A 21,688-nucleotide genomic window follows, 5' to 3' on the forward strand; every position below is an offset into this window, starting at 1 on the left:
CAGCTAACGGTGTTAACGTTCACTTTGCTCTGTGGCGATGCCTGGGCAGAGCTGGGCATTTCCTGGATGAGCCCGGGTTAGGAGAGTCATCCCTGGATCCCATGTCCCCCACCTACTCACCCTTGTGTTACTCCAGGAGCCATGGGCTATCATTTGCTGCCACCTTGCGACAGGGATGGGAACTTTGTGTCCCATTTCCGCCCTTGATTACCCAAGCCAAGAGTGTGCTGGGCACCTGCTGCCTGCCTGCCAGGTCCCCAGTAAGATCCTTCCCAACATGCGGGCAGCTGAATAAGGCAGCCACTGCCCCTGCCCTCAGGGAGCTCACAGTCTCCTGAGAGAGACCTCCAGGAACCCACAGATACATAAAACGAATAAATGCAATATTAGAATGTGATGCAGGCTAGGAAGGGCAGAGAGGTGGTTTTCACAGGGTGCAGTGACATACTCTAAATATATCAGGGGTTGTCCATCTCCCTGGCCACCTCTGACTTCCCCTGCTTGAAGGGGTGAATTCACCCCACGCTGGCACGTAGTAGGTGCTCAGTAAATGTTGAATGAGTGAATACATGGATGACAGCACTGTCCAGAGCCAATTTCTTGGCTCTTGTAGGCTAAACAGATGAGGAGTGGCAAGGCAGGACTTCTGGGAGCAAGGTTGGTCCCCTGGGAGTCCTGGGAGGGCTGAAAGGGGTTAAGTGTGAGTTAAAATGAGAGTGATGGACAAATGTCACTCTCCCAAGGGAGGCCCCCTTACTCCCTGTTTTATTTATTTATTTACTTATTTATTTTGAGACAGAGTCTTGCTTTGTTGCCCAGGCTGGAGTGCAGTGGCCAGGTAACAGCTCACTGCAGCTTTGAACTTCTGGGCTCAAAGGATCCCCCTGCCTCAGCCTCTTGAGGAGCTGGGACCACAGGCACGTGCCAACACGCCTGGCTAATTTTTTTTTTTTTTGCGACCGAGCTTTGTTCTTCTTGCCCAGGCTGGAGTGCAATGGCGCAGTCTCGGCTCATTGCAACCTCCGCCTCCTTGATTCAAGCGATTCTCCTGCCTCAGCCTCCCGAGTAGCTGGGATTACAAGTATACGCCACCATGCCCGGCTAATTTTGTATTTTAGTAGAGACGGGGTTTCCTCATATTGGCCATGCTGTTCTCGAACTCCTGACCTCAGCTGATCTGCCCGCCTTGGCCTCTCAATGTGCTGGGATTACAGGCGTGAGCCACCGCGCCCTGCCTAAACTAAAAAAAATTTTTTTTGTAGAGATAGGGTCTTGCTATGTTACCCAGGTTGGTCTCCAACTCCTGGGTTCAAGCGGTCCTCCCGCTTCCGCCTCCTAAAGTGTTTGGATTACAGGCGTGAGACATGGCGCCCGGCTTCTTACCTGTTTTAAATTGTCCTTTCTCTCCGCTGGCTCCTTGAGCCCCTTTCCTGCTTATTTTTCTCTCGTGAGAGTTTTTCACCACCTCACACATCATATATTTGCCTTATTTATTGAGTGTCTGTCTCCCCACCGTAGTATAAACTCCACGAGGGCAGGGATTCGTGCGTGTGGCTCACCGGCGGCTCTCCAGCGCCTGGACAGGGCTGACCCCCAGCAGGCGCTCTGTGAAGGTGTGCAGAGTGGGCGAAGGTGCATGCGCGGGCCGTGGGGCGGGGACAGGTGGAGGAGCCAGTCAGACCCAAGTGCAGCGGGACGAGGGCGAGGTTAATCTGAGCAAGAAAAGCGTAAACTGTGCTTATCTACAAATGTAAACAGTACTGTCGGCCAGACGCAGGGTCCGGGGCGGATCGGCCCGGACTCAGGGTCCGCTTGGAGGCAGAGCTAGATTAGGGCGGGGTCGTCCTGTGGCCGACCATTCCAGAGGCTGAGGACCTTGGAGGGCGGGGCCAGTGAAGGGGGAGGGGACTTCCTGAGGTGTGACCAATCTAGAGAAAGGACTGGGCTGAGGGCGTGGTCAAACGAGAGACATCTAAAAACAAGGGGCGGGGCTAGAACCAGGGGGGAGTTCGCCTGGGGCGGGGCCAGAGTGGGGCGGGACAAGTTAGGGGGCGGGGCCAACCTGGGCGGGGCCATGGCCGGGGACGTGGGCGGGGCCCGGTCAGGGGCGGGGCCAGGCCAGGATCTCCGCTGTCCCGGGTCCTGGAGCTCTCTCGGCCCGGCAGGTCTCGCTCCCGCCCCTCCGGCCTTCCACAGCGTTCCTTGTTGCAGGGTGTTCAAGGCGGGACACACCAGGCTAGCGAGCCGCGATCGGGCCCCGCCTCAGGCGCTGCGCTCCAGGCCAGGCGGGCGCGGGAGCCCGTAAGCGCTCAGCTCGCGAGCCAGGCGGGCTTCCAGGGCACTTCCCCTAGGCTGCATTCCCAAAGGCTCCCGAGGGCGAGGGTGAGCAAAGCTGCGGGGACCTGTGTGTGCGAGTGCCTCTACGTGTGTGTACGTGTGTCTGCATGTGCGCACGGGTGTGTGTGCGTGTGTGCACGTCTGTGCACACCAGGGGAATTGCGTGCGTGGAGTTGGGCAGGTGCGTGTTTCAGGGTGTGTGTGCAAAGTTGGAGGCGTGTGCAAAAGCAGTCCCGTGTGGGAGGGAAACCTGCGTGTGTGCATGTGTGTGATAGAGACAGTGCTGTGAAATGTGGTGAAGGCTGTGTGTGTATTTCAGCGTGTCTGGGAGGAAAATGGGAGGGCAGGTGCAAGGAGACTTGGGGGTGGGCTGTAGGCCAGCAAGTCTGTGGCAAGCTGCGGGGTGCATGCGTGAAGAGAACCGTGGGAGTGTAAGAATTGCAAATGTGTGTGTGTCTGTGTGGGTGGCCGTAAGGCTTCTGGGGGCCCTCAGTGTGAAGGGGTGGGGGTAGAGGAAAGTTTGGGGGTGCTGACTGCTCTTGGAAGGCTGAGCGTGGTCTGGGGCCATGGCTAATGACAGGGAAGCTGTTGGGGCTTGGCCTGGGGTAATTTGGGGGTAATATCAGCCTTCTCAATTTGAAGGCTGGGGAGCTGTGTGGGTGGGGCCAGGGGCTGCCCCTTACACTTGGTGGGTGGTGTCCCTGCTTCCCGAGGTGGGAGCTGCAACCTCACCAGTCACTCCTCACCCCAGGCTCCGTGCACACCCCTGCCTGGTGACCTCCATTGGTGCTCCAGCGTGAACATGGTGCAGAGATACCAGTCTCCTGTCCGAGTCTACAAGTACCCGTTTGAGCTGGTCATGGCGGTGAGTGACTCCTGATTCTTGGGCCCCCATGTGACAGTTGGAGGGACTTGAGATCAGCTATGGCGGTAGGAAGACGGAGCTCCTTAGACTCCCAGATCAGAAGGAATTAGTGAGTTACTCAGCTGACGTGGTGGGTTTAACTTCTAACCAGTGACCCCTCTGTCCAACCATCCTATCCTCGGCCCAGTGACCAAAACACAAAGTCTTTCTTCCTTCTCCTTGTTGAAGCTGACCTGCTCCCTTACTTTAGACTCTCCTGATAGAAAGCAAAGGTATCAGGGGCCAAGCCACTGCCGTCATTTCATATAATGGCATATCACAGTGATAAATGGAATGGTGGTGATAATGACAACAGCTGTTTATTGAATGTTTACAGCACTGTCTTAACAGATGATGTTTCTTCCAATTCCCGATAGCTGTTATTTTCCCATTTAACCTCCATGAAACTGAGGCTTTGACAGGTGAAGGGATGACACCAAGTTCTATATCTACGCAGAAGTGGAGTCGGGGCTGAGATCCCCACAGAGGAGACTCTAGAACCTCACATTTGACCACAGAGCCCTCCTTCTGCTCACAGACCCCCTTCCCTCCCCTTCAAGGAAGCTGACACTGGGACGAGAGAGAGAATGAGTGGGTAGGTTTGCTTTGTGATGTACTCTGTGTTGTGCAGCAAGTCAGTTGGAGGCCTAGAATTGGCTGCCAGATCCTTGGCCCCCAGGATCACTGGTCTTTGCACCCTGGGGGCAGAAGCTGGACATAGGTGGACGTGGAATTCCTTCTTGGCTCCATCCCTCTGCCTCTCAGCTTCACTTCCCTGCTCAGTAACATGGGGACAATGCTATGAGGTTGCGGGGAGGAGTAAACGAAATAGTTCTTGGTGCTCCTTGCGGTGTGCCGGGCACACAGTAGGAGCTCACAAAATATGCTGTCGCTGTTATTACACCGAAGTCTTGTAAATTAATGTATTGAAAGTGTAAGAAACATTAGCATCCACCCCCATCTCTCCCACCCCAGCACCGACTGCTTAACCCCAGCCTTCTATCCAGGGACTTTCATATCTCTTGGTGGCTGTGTGTGCCTGTGTGTCCAGTCCTGTCTTATTCTATGAATCTACATGCATATATGTTTATTGTCACACAGAGGATTTAAAAGCATCACCAAAATCATCCACATACCTTGTGCTGTTACAGGCAGATGGTTCTAGGACAGCAAAGAGGCAGGAACTGGCTTAGGGTCATATTCTAGCTCCCAAATTGACTAGCTGAGTGACTGTGGGGCAAGTCACTTCACCTCCATGAGCCTCCACTCCCCATCACCAAAATGGGAATCTCCTGGCTTCCAAATCCTGGTGTCATGCTGTGGATTAAATGAATCAATGTGTATAAAGCTCCTGGTACAGGGCTGACGCAGACCAAATGCTCACTGAGATCCAGCTATGATTGTTACTGTTTTTGCAAGTGGCTGAGTGACTTTGCTTCTGCATAATGGGAGTGGAACACCAGGGGATGGTGAAGAGATCCAGGGATGTGAATTCAGATGCCTTAGGGTTCTGCTGTGCTCTGTCATGCTCTGGTTGTATGTTTTTAGAAAGTTGCTGAACTTAAGCCGGGTGCAGTGGCTCACACCTGTAATCCCAGGGCTTTGGGAGGCCGAGGTGCGTGGATCACAAGGTCAGGAGATCAAGACAATCCTGTCTAACACGGTGAAACCCCAACTCTACTAAAAATACAAAAAAAATTAGCCGGGCATGGTGGCATGCACCTGTAGTCCCAGCTACTCGGGAGGCTGAAGCAGGAGAATCTCTTGAACCCAGGAGGCAGAGGTTGTAGAGAGCCGAGATTGCACCGCAACACTCCAGCATGGGTGACAGAGCGAGACTCCTTCTCAACAACAACAACAACAACAAAAGTTGCTGAACTTTTCTGAGCCCCATTTTCTTTTACTTTTTCGAGACTGAGTCTCGCTCTGTTGCCCAGACTGGAGTGCAGTGGTGCCATCTTGGCTCACTGCAACCTCTGCCTCCCAGGTTCAAGCCATTCTCGTGCCTCAGCCCCCTGAGTAGCTGAGATTACAGATGCACACCAGCATGCCCAGGTAATTTTTGTATTTTCAGTATAGACGGGGTTTCATCATGTTGGCCACGCTGGTCTTGAACTCCTGACCTCAAGTGATCCACTAGCCTCGGCCTCCCAAAGTGCTGGGATTACAGGGGTGGCTCACTGCATCCGGCCCCTATTCATATAGCCTTAAGTGCTACATTCATGGGCATGGCTTATTTTCAAGTGCAATGATTGTAAATATTTTCAGAACCCTAAACGTGACAAATTAAGTTGGAATTTATTAAGCACATGCAGTATATGGTTTTCCATCCTATAGTTAATGTGTCTCAGATTCATGGCAGAGAACCATGGGTCCTTGGACTGTCAGAGAAGAATTTCTCTCTTCTTATGAATGAATGAACAAGTGCTTGGGTCTTAGAACATGTGAGCTGCCAGAGCCTTAAACTAAGGGTGATTATTTATGTTTATCGACCACTTATTGTCACTTGGTAGGACTGGGCCCTGTGCGAGGCAAACAGACACACACACACACACAATCACTTTTCATCTTCATGACAACCTTATGAGGCGCATATAGGCATACAGTCATCCCCATTTCACAAATAAAGAAAATGGCGGCTGGGTGCTTATTCATAGAATAAGACAGGACTGGACACACAGTCCTGCACTTGAGCCTGGGCAACAGAGCGAGACTCTGTCTCAAAAAAAAAAAAAAAAAAAAAAAAGAAAAAAAGAAAAGAAAACAAAAACAACAGAAAAACTATATGAATAGGACTAGTAATGTACTCGCATTGCCTGTATTGGGTATGTTAAACATATTTTGTAAGCTTCATGTTCCACAAATGAAGGCAGGGCTCCATTTACTCCCTTTGCTGTTGAGTCTCTAGGTACTGACACCTGTGGGTAAAGTGAAAAAAAGGCTTTCAAATCTATATTATCTGTGGCCAGATATGGTGGATCATGCCTGTAATCCCAACACATTGGGAGGCTAAGGCGGGCGGACCACCTTAGGTCAGGAGTTCGAGACCAGCTTGGCCAACATGGTAAAACCTTGTCTCTACTAAAAATACAAGAATTAGCTGGGCATGGTGGCAAGCACCTGTAATCCCAGCTATTCGGGAGGCTGAGAGAGGAGAATCACTTAAACCCGGGAGGCGGAGGTTGCAGGGAGCCGAGATCGTGCCATTGCACTCCAGCCTGGGGGAAGAGTTAAACTCTGTCTCAAAATAATAATAATAATAATAATAATCTTCCTTATCTGTACCTGCCTTAATTTAAGTCATTTGTATTTTTCAGAGGGACTGCCACAACCCTGTCATTCTATCTTCCATACAGTCCTTGTCTGTGAAATGGTCCCAAGCCACAGCAACACTGCCAACAAAGCCACTTTACCAACTGTTTACAAAACATTATTGTCCCCAAAATAGCTGCATAACTCAACGTAACTTGCACACTGTGGAGGCACAAAAGGGGTTTTCTATGCTTAATGTTCGTCTTTGTTTCTCAGTTAAACACTTGCCCTCAGATTGGGTCAGATGCCGGGGAAGTTTCAGATGAACTCAGCTATTTTCACTGCATCCGAGTGACCAGAAAAGCTGGCCTTTCAGTTTTTCTGTTTAACAAAACTGACTTCAGAATCAAAATGCTCCTGGCTTCTTCAAAAGTCCACTGACAATGACACAAATGACTGAAATTGGGCTTGAGTAGTTGATTACAAAATTGTGCTTTGAGGTAACCTTTCTAGACCTGGCTTTAAACATTTTTAAAAATTAATACTCTCACTTCAAAAATTTATCTAGTCAAATAAACGGAGATTTCTCTCCAAATCCCTTCTCACGAATTTTGCTTCTAAAGGGAAGGATTCTAGGGTATCTTTCCTCCTCCCAACTATTTTTTTTTTTAAGACGGAGTCTCGCTCGCTTTGTCATCTAGGTTGGAGTGCAGTGGCATGATCTTGGCTGACTGCAACCTCCGCCTTCTGGGTTCAAGTGATTCTCTAGCTTCAGCCCCCTGAGTAGCTGAGATTACAGGCATGCGCTACCACACTTGACTAATTTTTGTATTTTTAGTAGAGACGGGCTTTCACCATGCTGGCCAGACTGGTCTTGAACTCCTGACCTCAAGTGATCCGCCCGCCTTGGCCTCCCAAAGTGCTGGGATTAGAGGCGCGAGCCACTGGGCCCAGCCTTTTGCTCCCTTTTTTCTTTCTTTTTGAGACAGAGTCTTGCTCTGTTGCTGAGGTTGGAGTGCAGTGATGCAATCATGGCTCACTGCAGCCTTGAACTCCTGGGCTCAAGCCATCCTCCTGCCTTAGTCTCCAGAGTACAGCCTTAGCTGGGAGTACAAGCATGCACCACCATGCCCGGCTAGTTTTTAAATTCTACTATATAAAAATTTATATATACTTTTATAGAAATGAGGTCTCACTATGTTGCCCAGCCTGGTCTTGAACTCCTGGGCTCAAGTGATCCTCCCACCTTGGCCTCCCAAAGGGCTGGGATTATAGGCATGAGCCACTGCGCTCAGCCTTCCTTTCTTTCTTGATAGCATTCCGTATCATTGGGTTCAAAACAATGAGCTTTTATTATCTTGGTAAACAGAGAAAAACAATTAAGACAATGGAGGCAGCTGGAGTATCCAGTGTTGGAGAGGGTCCGTCAGTCCTTTGAATGCCCGGGTCCCAGAAGGTGTGTGGGGTGGTGGTGTCTTTGTGGAGGTCCTTGCATAGAGGACACAAAGGCCATGTGGCTCAGGTCGCCTGAGTCCCGAAGGCCATGCTCTGCCCAGTCCACTGTGAGTTGAGTCTAGGTTATTTGTCTCTTTTCTCAAGTGGGTGGTAAAGAACAAGGGCCGGGCATGGTGGCTCACACCTGTAATCCCAGCACTTTGGGAGGCCGAGGCAGGTGGATCATGAGGTTTGGAGATCAAGACCATCCTGACCAACATGGAGAAACTCCATCTCCACTAAAAATACAAAATTACCTAAGTGTGGTGGTGCATGCCTGTAATTCCAGCTAGTCGGGAGGGTGAGGCAGGAGAATCGCTTGAACCTGGGAGACAGGTTGCAGTGAGCCGAGTTCGCGCCATTGCACTCCAGCCTGGGTGACAGAGTGTGACCCCATCTCAAAAAAAAAGAACCAGACCCACAGGCTCTATCTCTGCTCCAGGCCTCAGCACATTCCCCAATTCTTCTTCACTCCCGACCTCAGGTGATCCTCCTGCTTCGGCCTCCCAAAATTCTGGGATTACAGGCGTGAGCCACTGTGCCCCGCCTCTTCTTCTTTTTTCGATACGGGGTCTCACTGTCACCCAGGCTGGGGTGCAGTGGCCTGATGTTGGCTCACTGCAACTTTTGTCTCCCAGGCTGAAGAGATTCTCCTGTCTCAGCCTCCTGAGTAGCTGGGATTACAGATGGGCACCACCACGCCTGGCTAATGTTTGTATTTTTAGTAGAGATGGGGTTTCACCGTGTTGGTCAGGCTGGTCTCGAACTCCTGGCCCCAGGTGATCTGCCCACCTTGGCCTCCCAAAGTGCTAGGATTACAGGTGTGAGCCACTGCGCCCAGCCAGTATAATATATATTTTTAAAACTACCTCATTCAGGTGTGATTGACACATTAAAAGCTATATGTCTTTAACGTACACATCTTGAATGTGTCTGGTGATAAGAAGACACCTGAGCGTACAATATTTTTAAGGTTCATCCACATCTTAGCATGTATAGATTCTGCCTTGTTTTTATGGCTAAATAAATACTTCACTGTGTATGAATAGACCACATTTTCTTTATCATTCATTAGTTGATGGATATTTAAGTTGTTTTCAGTTTGGGGGGACTATTATAAATAGTGCTGCTATAAATATTTATGCGCAAGTTTTTGCATGAACATAGTCTTTCCAAATAAATCTCTGTTGTTGGCCAGGCGCGGTGTCTCACGCTTGTAATCCCAGCACTTTGGGAGGCCGAGACGGGCGGATCACGAGGTCAGGAGATTGAGACCATCCTGGCTAACACGGTGAAACCCCGTCTCTACTAAAAATACAAAAAATTAGCCGGGCGTGGTGACGGGCGCCTGTAGTCCCAGCTACTCGGGAGGCTGAGGCAGGAGAATGGTGTGAACCCAGGAGGCAGAGCTTGCAGTGAGCCGAGATCGCGCCACTGCACTCCAGCCTGGGCAAAAGAGCAAGACTCCATCTCAAAAAAAAAAAAAAAAAAGAAATCTCTGTTGTGAATGGTACTGGTTATTCAATGGGTTTTTGAAGATTCTATTTTAAATTTTATTTAAGGCCAGCTGTGGTGGCTCATGCATGTAATCCCAGCACTTTAGGAGGCCGAAGCAGGAGGATTGCTTGAGCTGAGGAGTTTGAGACCAGCCTGGGCAACATAGGGAGACCCCATCTCTACCAAAAATAAAATAATTAGCTGGGTGTGATGGTGCACACCTGCAGTCCCAGCTACTTGGGAAACTGAGGCAGGAGGATCACTTGAGCCCAGGAGATTGAGGCTGCAGTGAGCTGTGATGTTGCCACTGCACTCCAGCCTAGGCAACAGAGTGAGACCCTGCCTCAAAAAATAAAATTAAAAAAAAATTAAAAAATTTTAAAAATATTTAACAAACTCATACACGACACTGAAGTTCCGCCACCATGCCTGGCTAATTTTTTCTATTTTTTAGTAGAGACGGGGTTTCACTGTGTTAGCCAGGATGGTCTCAATCTCCTGACCTCATAATCCACCCTCCTCTGCCTCCCAAAGTGCTGGGATTACAGGCGTGAGCCACCGCGCCCGGCCTCTTTTTTTTTTTTTTTTTTGAGATGGAGTCTTGCTCTGTCACCCAGGCTGGAGTGCAGTGGCATGGTCTCGGCTCACTGCAACATTCACCTCCTGGGTTCAAGTGATTCTCCTGCCTCAGCCTCCTGAGTAGCTGGGAGTACAAGTGCCCGCCACCATGCCCAGCTAAATTTTTGTATTTTTAGTAGAGGCAGGGTTTCATTATGTTGGCAAGGCTGGTCTTGAACTCCTGACCTCAGGTAATCACCCAATTTAGCCTCCCAAAATGCTGGGATTACAGGCATGAGCCACCGCGCCCGGCCCCAGACACTGCTCTGAGTCTATTCACTTATTAATTCTTCATAGCCACCCCATGAGATGAGTTCTGTGGGCAGCCCATTCGACAGAGGAGGAGACTAAGGAGAGGCTTATCCAGGGCTCCAAAGCAAACATGTAGCAGGTGGGGACTCAACTTCATGCAGTTCGGTCCCTCAATTTACACCCCAACTATGAGCTCTACCATTTTTCAGAGCTGGATGGAGGATCTGAAGTTACTGAGCTGGCATCTGGGCCAAGTGCATGGTCCCAGCAGAGGCAGTTACCATCAGGATGCCTTTACCCCTTCGGGACCCTGCAAGGGAGAATACAGCCCAAGCCGGCAGGCCCTGGCCCCTGGCACACCGGCCAAGCCCGGGAGTGTTTATTCAGCGCTACCTGTGGCCAGCCCTTTAGGCCAGCTCAGAGGCAGGTCAATTATAGCAGCCTGATCTGTAGCAGAAGAGGAAATTGAGGCTCAGCAAGGTCCAGGAGACTGTCCCTCAGTGACCAGTGTTTATGGTCCCACAGAGCCACAAACCGGGTGACTTAGAACAACATAAGTTCATTGCCTCACTGTTCTGGAGGCCAGATGCCTGAATTCAAGGTGTGGGCAGGCCCACACTCCCTCTGGAGGCTCTAGAAGGGCATCTGCTCCTGGCCTCTCTCCCAGCCTCGGACAGTTCCTTGACTTGGGACAGCAGAACTCCAGTCCTCACATAGTGACTCACTGTGTCCAGATTTCCATTTTTTATAAGGACACCAGTCGTATTGGATTTATAAGGACACTCCAATGGCCTCGCTTCAACTTGATTACTTGTAAAGACCTGTTCTCCAAATGAGGTCACATTCACAGGTACCAGGGCTTAGGACTTCAACATATCTATTTTAGGGGTTACATTTCACAGTTGGGATTTGAACTCAGGGAATCTGACCCCACAGCCAGAGCTCACAGCCAGACTTTCCGGATTCTGGCTCTGACTTTTCTTTCTTTCGTTTTTTTTTTTTTTTTTTGACAGAGTGTTGCTCTGTCGCCCAGACTAGAGTGCAGTGGTGCAATCTTGGCTCATTGAAGCTTCCACCTCCCAGGGTCAAGCGATTCTCCCACCTCAGCATCCTCAGTAGCTGGGATTACAGGTGCCCGCCACCATGCCTGGCTGATTTTTGTATTTTTAATAGAGATGAGGTTTCACCATGTTGGCCAGGCTGGTCTCCAACTCCTTACCTCAAGTGACCCCGAGGTCACTTGAACTCCTGACCTCAGGTGATCCACCTACCTCGGCCTCCCAAAGTGCTGTGATTACAGGCCTGACCACACCTGGCCTCCTTCCTGCCTTCCTTTCCTTCTTTCCTTCCTTCACCCCTCCCCCCTTCCCCTCCCGTCCCCTCCCCTCCCCTCCCATCCCCTCCCCCCCACCCCTTCCCCTCCCTTCCCCTCCCCTCCCCTCCCCTTCCCTTCCCTTTCTCCCTCTCTATTTTATTTTATTTTATTTCTTTTTTGAGACAGGGGCTTGCTCTGTTACTCAAGCTGGAGTGCAGTGGTGCAATCATGGCTCACTGCAGCCTTGATCTCCTGGGGGTCAAGTGATTCTCCCACCTCAGCCTTCTAAATAGCTGAGACCACAGGTGTTCACCACCACGCCTGGCTAATTTTTTTTTTTGAGACGAAGTTTCGCTCTTGTTGCCCAGGCTGGAGTGCAGTGGTGCAATCTTGGCTCACTGAAACCTCTGCCTCCCGGGTTCAAGCAATTCTTCTACCTCAGCCTCCTGAGTAGCTGTGGTTACAGGCATGCACCACCACGCCAGGCTAATTTTGTATTTTTAGCACAGATGGGGTTTCTCCATTTTGGTCAGGCTGGTCTCGAACTCCCTACCTCAGGTGATCCGCCTGCCCTGCCCTCCCAAAGTGTTAGGGTTACAGGCGTGAGCCACGGCGCCTGGCCGCACCTGGCTAATTTTAAAAAATATTTTTGTAAAGGTGAGCTCTCCCTATGTTGCCCATGCTAGTCTGAAATTCCTGGGCTCAAGCCATCCTCCTGCCTTGGTCTCCCAAAGTGCTGGGATCACAGATGTGAGCCACTATACCTGGCCTTGACTTTCCATAAACATTTGTGCACCAGCAGCAGTACTGTGGCTTTAGGAATGACCTGGTCCCCTTTTGTCCAGCCACTGCCCAGGTGTTCCTGTGGGGCCCCAAAGCCCAGTAGCGTCAGGTCATCTCTGTTTTGCAAACCTAAATAAGGAAGATGGCTTGGAGTAGAACTTCCTAAGCAAAAGGCTTTTCCTGTGGAGGAAGGGTTACGGAGGTAAGGTTCTGTCCTTCAGCAATTACATGTTAAAATATTTAAAGATCTGGCCTTGTTGTATTGTTAAACAGCTTGTAATTTAGCCAATGCGTTATTAATAAGAAGCAGCTTGTGAAGGTAAATTATTGTGGCTTAGGCCAAAAGCAGTTACAGTTGGATTCGCTGTTACGGAGGTAGTTTTAACAAAGCGGCAGGGGCCTTATTTAAATGAGTTTAAATTAGCTCCCTGGAGCCCGTCATCTGATCCTGTTGCTAACAGATTAAGGCAAGCAATGTTTTCTACCTTGAATGCTGCTCTGATTTGCGATGGGAGAACAGAGGTGATCCACTGCCCTGCATAGTTGTCTTCTGATTTCCGAGGGCCCTGAAATAAGTGTAAGGCCCTCGTGCATTCATTTCTGTGTGCATTTATTTATGCATTCATGCATGTGTGCATTCCACAAATATTTTTTGAGTTTTTGCTGTGTGCCGAAGGCTGTGCGAGGTGGATTCGTAGCACTTCTTTTTTTCTCCAATGTCAGAGGCTCAAATGTGCACTGATCTAGTACTTTTTTTTTTTTTTTGAGACAGAGTCTTGCTCTGTTGCCCAGGCTGGAATGCAATGGTGCCATCTCGCGCATGGCAACCTCCGCCTCCCAGGTTCAAGCCATTTTCCTGCCTTAGCTTCCCAAGTAGATGGGATTACAGGCGCCTGCCACCATGCTCGGCTAATTTTTGCATTTTTAGCAGAGATGGGGTTTCACCACATTGGTCAGGCTGGTCTTGAACTCCTGACCTCAGGTGATCCACCCACCTTGGCCTCCCAAAGTGCTGAGATTACAGGTGTGAGCCACTGTGAGCAGCCTGATCTGGTACTTTTTGAAATGCATTGTTATTCTGTTCATTTGTTTCCTTGTTTACTTGTTTATATGGGTATTTTTCATTAAGGGAAGCTCCAGGAAGAAAAGACTGTGTCTGTCTTGTCTGGTTCTTTTTCTTTTCTTTTTTTTTTTTTTTTTTGAGACTGGTCTCAGGTTGTCACCCAGGCTGGGGTGCAGCGGCACGATCACAGCTCACTGCAGCCTCAACCTTGCAGGCTCAAGCGATTGTCCCACCTCAGCCTCCCAAGTAGCTGGGACTACAGGCACACACAACCACGCCAGGCTAATGTTTGTATCTTTTGTATAGAAGGGTTTTTACCATGTTGCCCAGGCTGGTCTTGAACTGCTGGGCTCAAGTGAACTGACTGCCTCTCAAAGTGTTGGGATCACAGGCGTGAGCCACTGCACCTGGCCCATCTGGTTCTTTTGATGTGGTTCCTGCCCTTATCGAGCCCTCAGCATAGTCTATTGGGGGAGGGGGTGACAGACAAATGCCATGTAGAACCATTCATCATGGGGAAGAACAGGGCATTGTAGGAACACAAAGAAGGACCCACTGGAGGCCATAGGAGGGTCATTTGAGCCAGCCAGGCTGAGAGTTGCGGGGAAGCAGGGAGTGGGGAGGTGGGGGATGTTAGGCAGGGTTTAGCCTATGCAAAGGCCAATGAGGCAGAACTTGTCTCTCAAAGAAGTGAACTAGCTTAATGGGACCCCAGTGCAAGTTAGAAAGTGGCTGGCAGCGTCATCAGGGGCCAGGAAGCAGAGACGTTGGAGGTCTGGAGGCATTCCTGAGACACTTGGAAAATTTAAAATAGCGTTTCCCCTCTGCGCAAGATCCTGACATACCATGTAAATGTCAAGCTGCTCTAGGCTGGCCTCGCTAAGTCATCCGCCCTCCCGGAGCCGTCAGGGGAACCAGGTGATCCTAGGAGTCCCTGGGCCCCGCTCCTGACACGTGAGTGAGACTCTGCAGTGGGTTTGTGCACACATGGGTGGCACGGGCTGTCGTTCTCCCAGTGCCGGAGAGGCCAGTCATTCTGAGGGTGAGTCCTCATGTGGAGGGGACATGGCTTCCCAGCCCAAAGGTACATCCAAGTGTGCAGAAGCAGGAACCAGTAAGAACTAGACCTGGCTGGGTGCGGTGGCTCGTGCCTGTAATCCCAGCACTTTGGGAGGCCGAGGCGGGTGGATCACGAGGTCAGGAGTTTGAGACCAGCCTGGCCAACATGGTGAAACCCCGTCTCTACTAAAAATACAAAAATTAGCTGGGCCTGACGGTATGTGCCTGTAGTCCCAGCTACGCGGGAGGCTGAGGCAGGAGAATCGCTTGAACCGGGAGGTGGAGGATACAGAGCCGAGATTGCACCACTGCACTCCAGCCTGGTGACAGAGCCAAAAAAAAAAAAAAAAAAAAGAACTAGCTGACTTTGGTCCTGTTGCAGCCATGGGATAGGGAACTTGTTAAAAACAGGCAAAACTGGCCGGGGGCGGTGGCTTACGCCTATAATCGTAGCACTTTGGAATGCTAAGGCAGGAGGATTGTTTGAGCCTAGGAGTTTGAGAGACCAGCCTCGGCAACGTAGTGAGACCTTGTCTCTACAAAAAATTAAAATATGAACTGGGCATGGTGGTGTGTGCCTGTAATTCCAGCTACTTGGGAGGCTGAGGCAGGAGGATCAGTGGAGCCCAGGAGGTCGAGGCTGCAGTGAGCCGTGATCTTGCCACTGCACTCCAGCCTGGGTGATAAAGCAAGACCTTGTCTCAAAAACAAACAACAATAACAACAACAACCAAAAAAACTGGCAAAACTCTCCCTCTCCGGCTTTGTTGTTCATGGCTGATTCATTGTTTAATCCCTGTGGATAAACCCTGTTCTGACAACTGAGGGGGAGTTACTCATTTATTCACCTGCCCAATAAGTATCTTCCAGAACCTAGCTCTCTGAAGGTAGAGCTTTGGGCTGCGCACCTGCTGATGTCCCCTGGGAGTGTAGATGTAGGTCCACTCACTCTGAGACTAGGGAGACCGGTACTTATGTGACTTAATCTCCCAGGGATATATAGAAAGATGGTTCCATTTTCCTATTTTATTTCCCTGGCACCTGGCCGTTCACTCATTCCTTCCTCCTTTCATTCCTTTGAGAAATATTGGCTGAACGTCTACAATGTCCCAGGTGTTGTACAAGGCACCAGGGAATTCAGTGGTAAATGAAACCTACATAGAGATGGTGGCATTGAGACTGTAAACAAACAAACGCAGACATAATGTCCTATTCCAAACCATGACAAATGCTTCTGATAGGGCTGTAGACCATCTAGGAGGTGGCTTATTCTTTTTTTTTTTTTTTTAATTGCCCAGGCTGGAGTGCAGTGGTGCAATTATAGCTCACTACAGCCTCAACCTCCTGGGTTCAAGCGATTCTCCCAGCTCAGCTACCTGAGTAGCTGGGACTATAGGTGCCACCGAACCTGGCTAATTTTAAAATATTTTGTGGAGATAGGGGTTTTGCTGTGTTGCCCAGGCTGGTCTCAAACTCCCGGCTTCAAGTGATCCTCTTGCCTTGGCCTCCCAATGTGCTGGGATTATAGGTGTGAGCCACTGCACCTGGCCTCACTCTATATTTTTTTATTGTGATGAAATACACGTAACATAAAATTTCCCATTTAAGCATCTTAAGTGTACAGTTCAGTGGCATAAGTACATTCACGTTATTGTGCAACTGTCTCCACTGTCCATCTCCAGAACCCCTTCATCATCCCAAACCGGACTCTGTACCCATGAAACACTAACTCTCCACTCCCTGCTCCCCACTGCTGCTATTAACCACTATTCTATTTGCTGTCTCTGCAAATTTGACCATTCTAGGTACCTCATAGAAGAGGAATCATACAATAGTTATCCTTTTGTCTCTGGCTCGTTTCACTGGACACAATGTCTTCCAGGTTCAGCCGTGTCGTGGCAGGTGCCAGGTGCCTCACTCCTCTTTAAAGCTGAAGAATACGTCATTGTATGACTCCATCACCTTTCATTTATCTATTCATCTGTTGATGGACACGTGGGTGGTTTCCCCCTTTTGATCATTGTGTAAATGATGCTGCTGTGAACACTTGTGTACAAATATCTGTTTTAAGTCTCCATTGGTTTGCTCTTGTCCATTAAGAAAAAATCAACAATGTGGTACCTGGCATTGTCCCTTTAATTGCTGCAGCAACTCCAGAGCCCACACTCTTAATGGCAGTGCTATGCTGTTGCTCATTCATTCATCCTGTAAATGTCTATTGAGTGTTGACTATGTGCTAGGCATTTTTGCAAAGCACTGCAAATTCAGGGATGTCAGGGGCTGGTGATGCTACTTCAGCAGTTGTGATGTGTGAAGGAATAAAACAGGCATAAATGAGTCAGCATCCTTTTCCTCTTTTTTTCTGAGAAAAACTGAGCCTCAGAGAGGTTGCTTTGAGAGCATCCAGCTGTCAAGTGGCAGAGCTGGGGTCACATGTTGACCCTGTGCTGTGTCTCTGCCCCTCCCCCACGCTCCGCCCTTGTCCTGTCACTGAGTCCAGGTGCCCTGGCTGCAGACGCTGTTCTGACCCTGTGTCTCCATCTCATGTGTGTCCCAGGCTGGCTTTGCTGGGATGAGCAGTGGCTTTTCAGCTCCAGGGCCATCTGGGTATAGCTGCAATGATGGATTGTCTGCAACAGTCATGTCAGGCCTTCCGGAACAGTGTCAGCCTGGTTCTGCCAGGCCCACTTCCCTTCATCAGCTGGGTGACACTGCTGCCATTGGGTGGCTGATGACTCATTCAGCAAGCTCTAGTTGAGCACCCCTACGAAAAGTTGGGGGGTCTACCCCATGGCACAGTCTTCAGAAGTAAAAAGGAAGGAAGCACTGATGCATGATGCAACACAGATGGGCTGAAAACATTGTGCTGAGTGAGAGAGGTCAGAGGCAGAAGGCCATGTCTTATGTGATTTCTTTTTTTTTCTCTCTCTCTTTTTTTTTTTTTTTTTTTTTTTTGAGACAGAGCCTTGCTCTATTGTTCAGGCTGGAATGCAGTGAGGCAATCTCAGCTCACTGCAACCTCCACCTCCCGGGTTCAAACGACTGTTGTGCCTCAGCCTCCTGAGTAGCTGGGACTCCAGGTGCACGCCACCATGCCCAGCTAATGTTTTGTATTTTTAGTAGAGATGGGGTTTCGCCATGTTGACCAGGCTGGTCTTGAACTCCTGACCTCAGGTGATCTGCCCGCTGAGGCCTCCCAAAGTGCTGGGATTACAGGCGTGAGCCACCTCACCAGGCCTTATATGACTTCATTTCTTGGAACTATCCGGAGAAGGGAATATATAGACACAGAAAGTAGATGAGTCGGATGAGTGGTTGTCTAGGACTGGGGTGGCAGGGGAAGGGGCAGAGATGGGGGTGACTTCTGAAGGATACAGGGCTTCTTTTGAAGGTGATGAAAATATTCTGGATTAGGTATTGGTGATGGTTTTAAGTTCGTGAATGTACTGAATGAAACACACTGGACTGCATACTTTATATTTTATTTTTTGAGACAGGGTCTCTCTGTTACCCAGGCTGGAGTGCAGTGGCAGGATCATAGCTCACTGCAATCTTAAGCCATCCTCCCGCCCTAGCCTCCTGAGTAGCTGGGACCACAGGCACTCACCATCATGCCTGCCTAGTTTTTTATTTTTATTTTTAGAGATGCGTCTTGCTATGTTGCCCAGGCTGGTCTTGAACGCCTGGGCTTAAGCAATTCTCCCACCTCGACCTCCCAAAGTGCTGGGATTACAGGGTGAGCCACCATGCCTGGCCTGACCTGCATACTTAAAAAGGGTGAGTTATATGATATGATAATTATATTTTAATTTTTTAAAAAAACATTTATTTTTATTTAAACAGTTTTTGGGGTACAGCTTTTTTTTTTTTTTTTTTTTTAACATGGATAAGGTCTTTAGTGGTGATTTCTGAGATTTTAGTGCACCTGTCACACAAGCAGTGTACACTGTACCCAATGTGTAGTCTTTTATTCCTCACTCCCTCCCAGTCTTCCCCTCCCAAGTCCTCGAAATCCATTATATCATTCTTATGCCTTTGCATCCTCATATATATATATTTTGAGATGGAGTCTCACTCTGTCACCCAGGCTGGAGTGCAGTGGTGTAATCTCGGCTCACTGCAACCCCTGCCTCCTGTATTCAAGCGATTCTCCTGCCTCAGCCTCCTGAGTAGCTGGGATTACAGGTGTGTGCCACCATGCCTGGCTAATTTTTGTATTTTTAGTAAATATGGGGTTTCACCATGTTGGCCAGGCTGGTCTCAAACTCCTGACCTCAAGTAATCCGCCCACCTCAGCCTCCCAAAGTCCTGGGATTAGAGGTGTGAGCTACCGCGCCCAGCTTGCGTCCTCATATCTTAGCTCTCACTTATAAGTGAGAACATATGATATTTGGTTTTCCATTCCTGAGTTACTTCATTTAGAATAATGACCTCCAGCTCCATCCAAGTTGCTGCAAAAGACATTATTTTGTCACGCCTGTAATCCCAGCACTTTGGGAGGCGGAGGCGGGCGGATCACAAGGTCAGGAGATCAAGACTATCCTGGCTAACACGGTGAAACCCCGTCTCCACTAAAAGTACAAAAAAATTAGCTGGGCATGGTGGTGGGCGCCTGTAGTCCCAGCTACTTGGGAGGCTGAGGCAGAAGAATGACGTGAACCCGGGAGGCGGAGCTTGCAGTGAGTCGAGATCATGCCACTGCACTCCAGCCCGGGTGACAGAGCGAAACTCCATCTCAAAAAAAAAAAAAAAAAAAAAAGACATTATTTTGTTCCTTTTTATGGCTGAGTAGTATTCCATGGTGTATATATACCACGTTTCTAAAATCCACTCATTGGTTGATGGGCGTTTAGGTTGGCTCCATATTTTTGCAATTGTGAATTGTGCTGCTATAAACATACATGTGTATGTGTCTTTTTCACATAATGACTTCTTTTCCTTTGGGTAGATACCCATATTTCAATTTTTTAAAAAAGAGTTGGAGGAGGTGAGTAGATTGATATCACATCTGTGCTGAGGTCCCCTAGACTTGCAGGGGGAAGGAAAGGGGTTGATAGGGAGACTCCTGAAGAGTATTACAGGCGATGGGGGCACCTTACTCAGTGGCTGGAAGATGTTGGTGCAGCTTGGATATTCTTTCTGCATTCTTACTGGATGTTTTGGGGTAAGTGGCATTCCAGCTTCCTTTGAATTTGGATGAGGAAGAGCAGGAAGGAAGGAAGGAGGGGAGGAGGGATCATCTGTCAAGTGATTAGCAGAAATAGCTTTTTGTACTTTACAGAATCTCACTCATTTTTAAAATTTAAATTTACTTAAATGGTGATGTAGAATGAACCATGTGCCAGGCACTGCTCTAAGCACATTACATGAGCTGACTCCTTTATTCTTCTGACAAGTAGCAAGGTAGCTACTTTTCTTACTTCCCCTTTTACACACAAAGGAATTAAGGAACTGAGAGCTTGATGATTTTTTCACACAGCTGATGAGAGGCAGAGCAGAGATCCCAATCCAGGCCCCAGAGCCCACTCTCTTAAGGGCGGTGCTATGCTGTTGTTCATTCATTCATCCTGTAAATGTCTATTGAGTGTGGACTATGTGCTAGGCATTTTGCAAAGCACTGCAAATTCAGGGATGTCAGCGGCTGATGACCCTATTTCAGCAGTTGTGATGCATGAAGCAATAAAACAGGCCCACCTGAGTGCTAGTTGGGAGGTTCTATGATTATTGCACTTTACAAATGAAAGAGGGGTCACCCAGCCTGGAATTGGGCAAGTCTGGGTGGGAATTCAGGGCTATTTAACTCCAGCCTCCCATCTCCAGATGCTAATTGTGTCAATATGGATTTTCCAGGATGGGGACCCATAAGAGGCAGCCCTGCTTGGTCCCTGCCTGCCCCACTGTGGCCCTGCAGCTGTGGGCTCTGGGCTTTGGACCATCTCCTTTTCTGAGCAGGCAGGCTTGGATGTCCTCTCCAGCCACCTGGCAGAAGGGCTGTAACTGAATCCTTCTGTGGCCTTGTGTCCCTGAGAGCACCACACCATGTGTTTGTTTAGCAGGGAGAGGCTCAGATCTCATTTGTGGGTGGTCAAGCCAACTGTAGGGACAGGAGCCGGCAGCTGAGGCTCTTAGGCAGGGACAAAACTAGTGGTGTGAGCTGGTTTCCAACACAGAAAGGTCCCGTGAGCTGTTTGATCCCGTAGGACCTTGGGAGGTACCAAAGGCACAGGGGCCGGGCCCTGTTTGGTCTCTGCCGGGGCCTCTCCCAGGGCAGGGTGCCCGCGGCCCGCAGTTCCTCAAGGTCACAGCAATGTTTAACCAGGAAAGAAAATGAATGTAATTATTCCAGAATACAAAAAGAAACCTGCAGGCCCAGTACAAAAATTAGTTGGGTGTGGTGGTGGGTGCCTGTAATCCCAGGTACTTGGGAGGCCGAGGCAGGAGAATCGTTTGAACCCAGGAGGCGGAGGCTGCAGTGAGCCGAGATCGTGCCATTGCACTCCAGCCTAGGCGAAAGAGTGAGACTCCATCTCAAAAAAAAAAAAAAAAAAAAAGAAAAAAAAAGAAAAAAAGAAAAGAAAAAGAAACCTGCAGAGTTAAAATGAACACATGCTGAATTAAATGCCTACCAAGGGCAACTTCATGCCAGGCTGTCATCTGGACCTCAACTGTGATGAGCTCATGTATATGTAAATCACGGAAAGTGGATGCATTTTAATGTGTGTGATGTGATTGACATGGGTAGGGCCCAGGACCTGTGAAGGCCTCACAACCATCCTGCGAAGAGAGGTGCTCTATAACCTTCCAGGGCTCCCTGGTCCCTTCTAGGTAAGGTCCCTCTCCACTTGGCAGGCATTTGAATTTTATTCAGCCAGTGTTTTTATTTATTTATTATTATTATTATTTTTGAGATGGAGTCTCTGTCGCCCAGGCTGGAGTACAGTGGCATGATCTCGGCTCACTGCCATCTCCTCCTCTCAGGTTCAAGCAATTCTCATGCCTCAGCCTCCCGAGTAGCTGGGATTACAGGTGCGCACCACCACGCCTGGCTAATTTTTTGCATTTTTAGTAGAGACAGGGTTTCACTATGTTGTCCAGGCTTGTCTTGAACTCCTGG

General features: G+C 49.2%; 1 protein-coding gene and 1 long non-coding RNA gene across 5 annotated transcripts in view; both read left to right on the plus strand.

Annotated features, from left to right (window-relative positions):
- The first annotated feature begins 2,134 nt into the window (after positions 1 to 2,134).
- Positions 2,135 to 21,688, plus strand: part of SEC14L5 (SEC14 like lipid binding 5) — a 59,948-nt gene continuing 40,394 nt past the window's right edge. For 2 of the 4 annotated variants that reach the window (XM_034939748.3, XM_034939750.3), the window contains exons 1-2: positions 2,671 to 2,768; positions 3,089 to 3,202. In XM_034939748.3, coding sequence (XP_034795639.3) covers positions 2,673 to 2,768; positions 3,089 to 3,202 — 210 coding nt within the window. In that variant the 5' untranslated portion in view covers positions 2,671 to 2,672. Of the gene's footprint in view, positions 2,383 to 2,670; positions 2,769 to 2,918; positions 2,943 to 3,088; positions 3,203 to 21,688 lie in introns of those variants that run through there. The other 2 variants (XM_034939751.3, XM_034939749.3) reach the window with 2 other exon arrangements.
- LOC129394234 (uncharacterized) lies at positions 3,210 to 21,154 on the plus strand. The gene is made up of 2 exons (XR_008621392.2): positions 3,210 to 3,836; positions 16,380 to 21,154. It is a non-coding gene; the product is annotated as an uncharacterized LOC129394234 (long non-coding RNA).

The sequence above is a fragment of the Pan paniscus genome, chromosome 18, assembly GCF_029289425.2.
Source record: "Pan paniscus chromosome 18, NHGRI_mPanPan1-v2.0_pri, whole genome shotgun sequence".
NCBI lineage: Eukaryota > Metazoa > Chordata > Mammalia > Primates > Hominidae > Pan > Pan paniscus.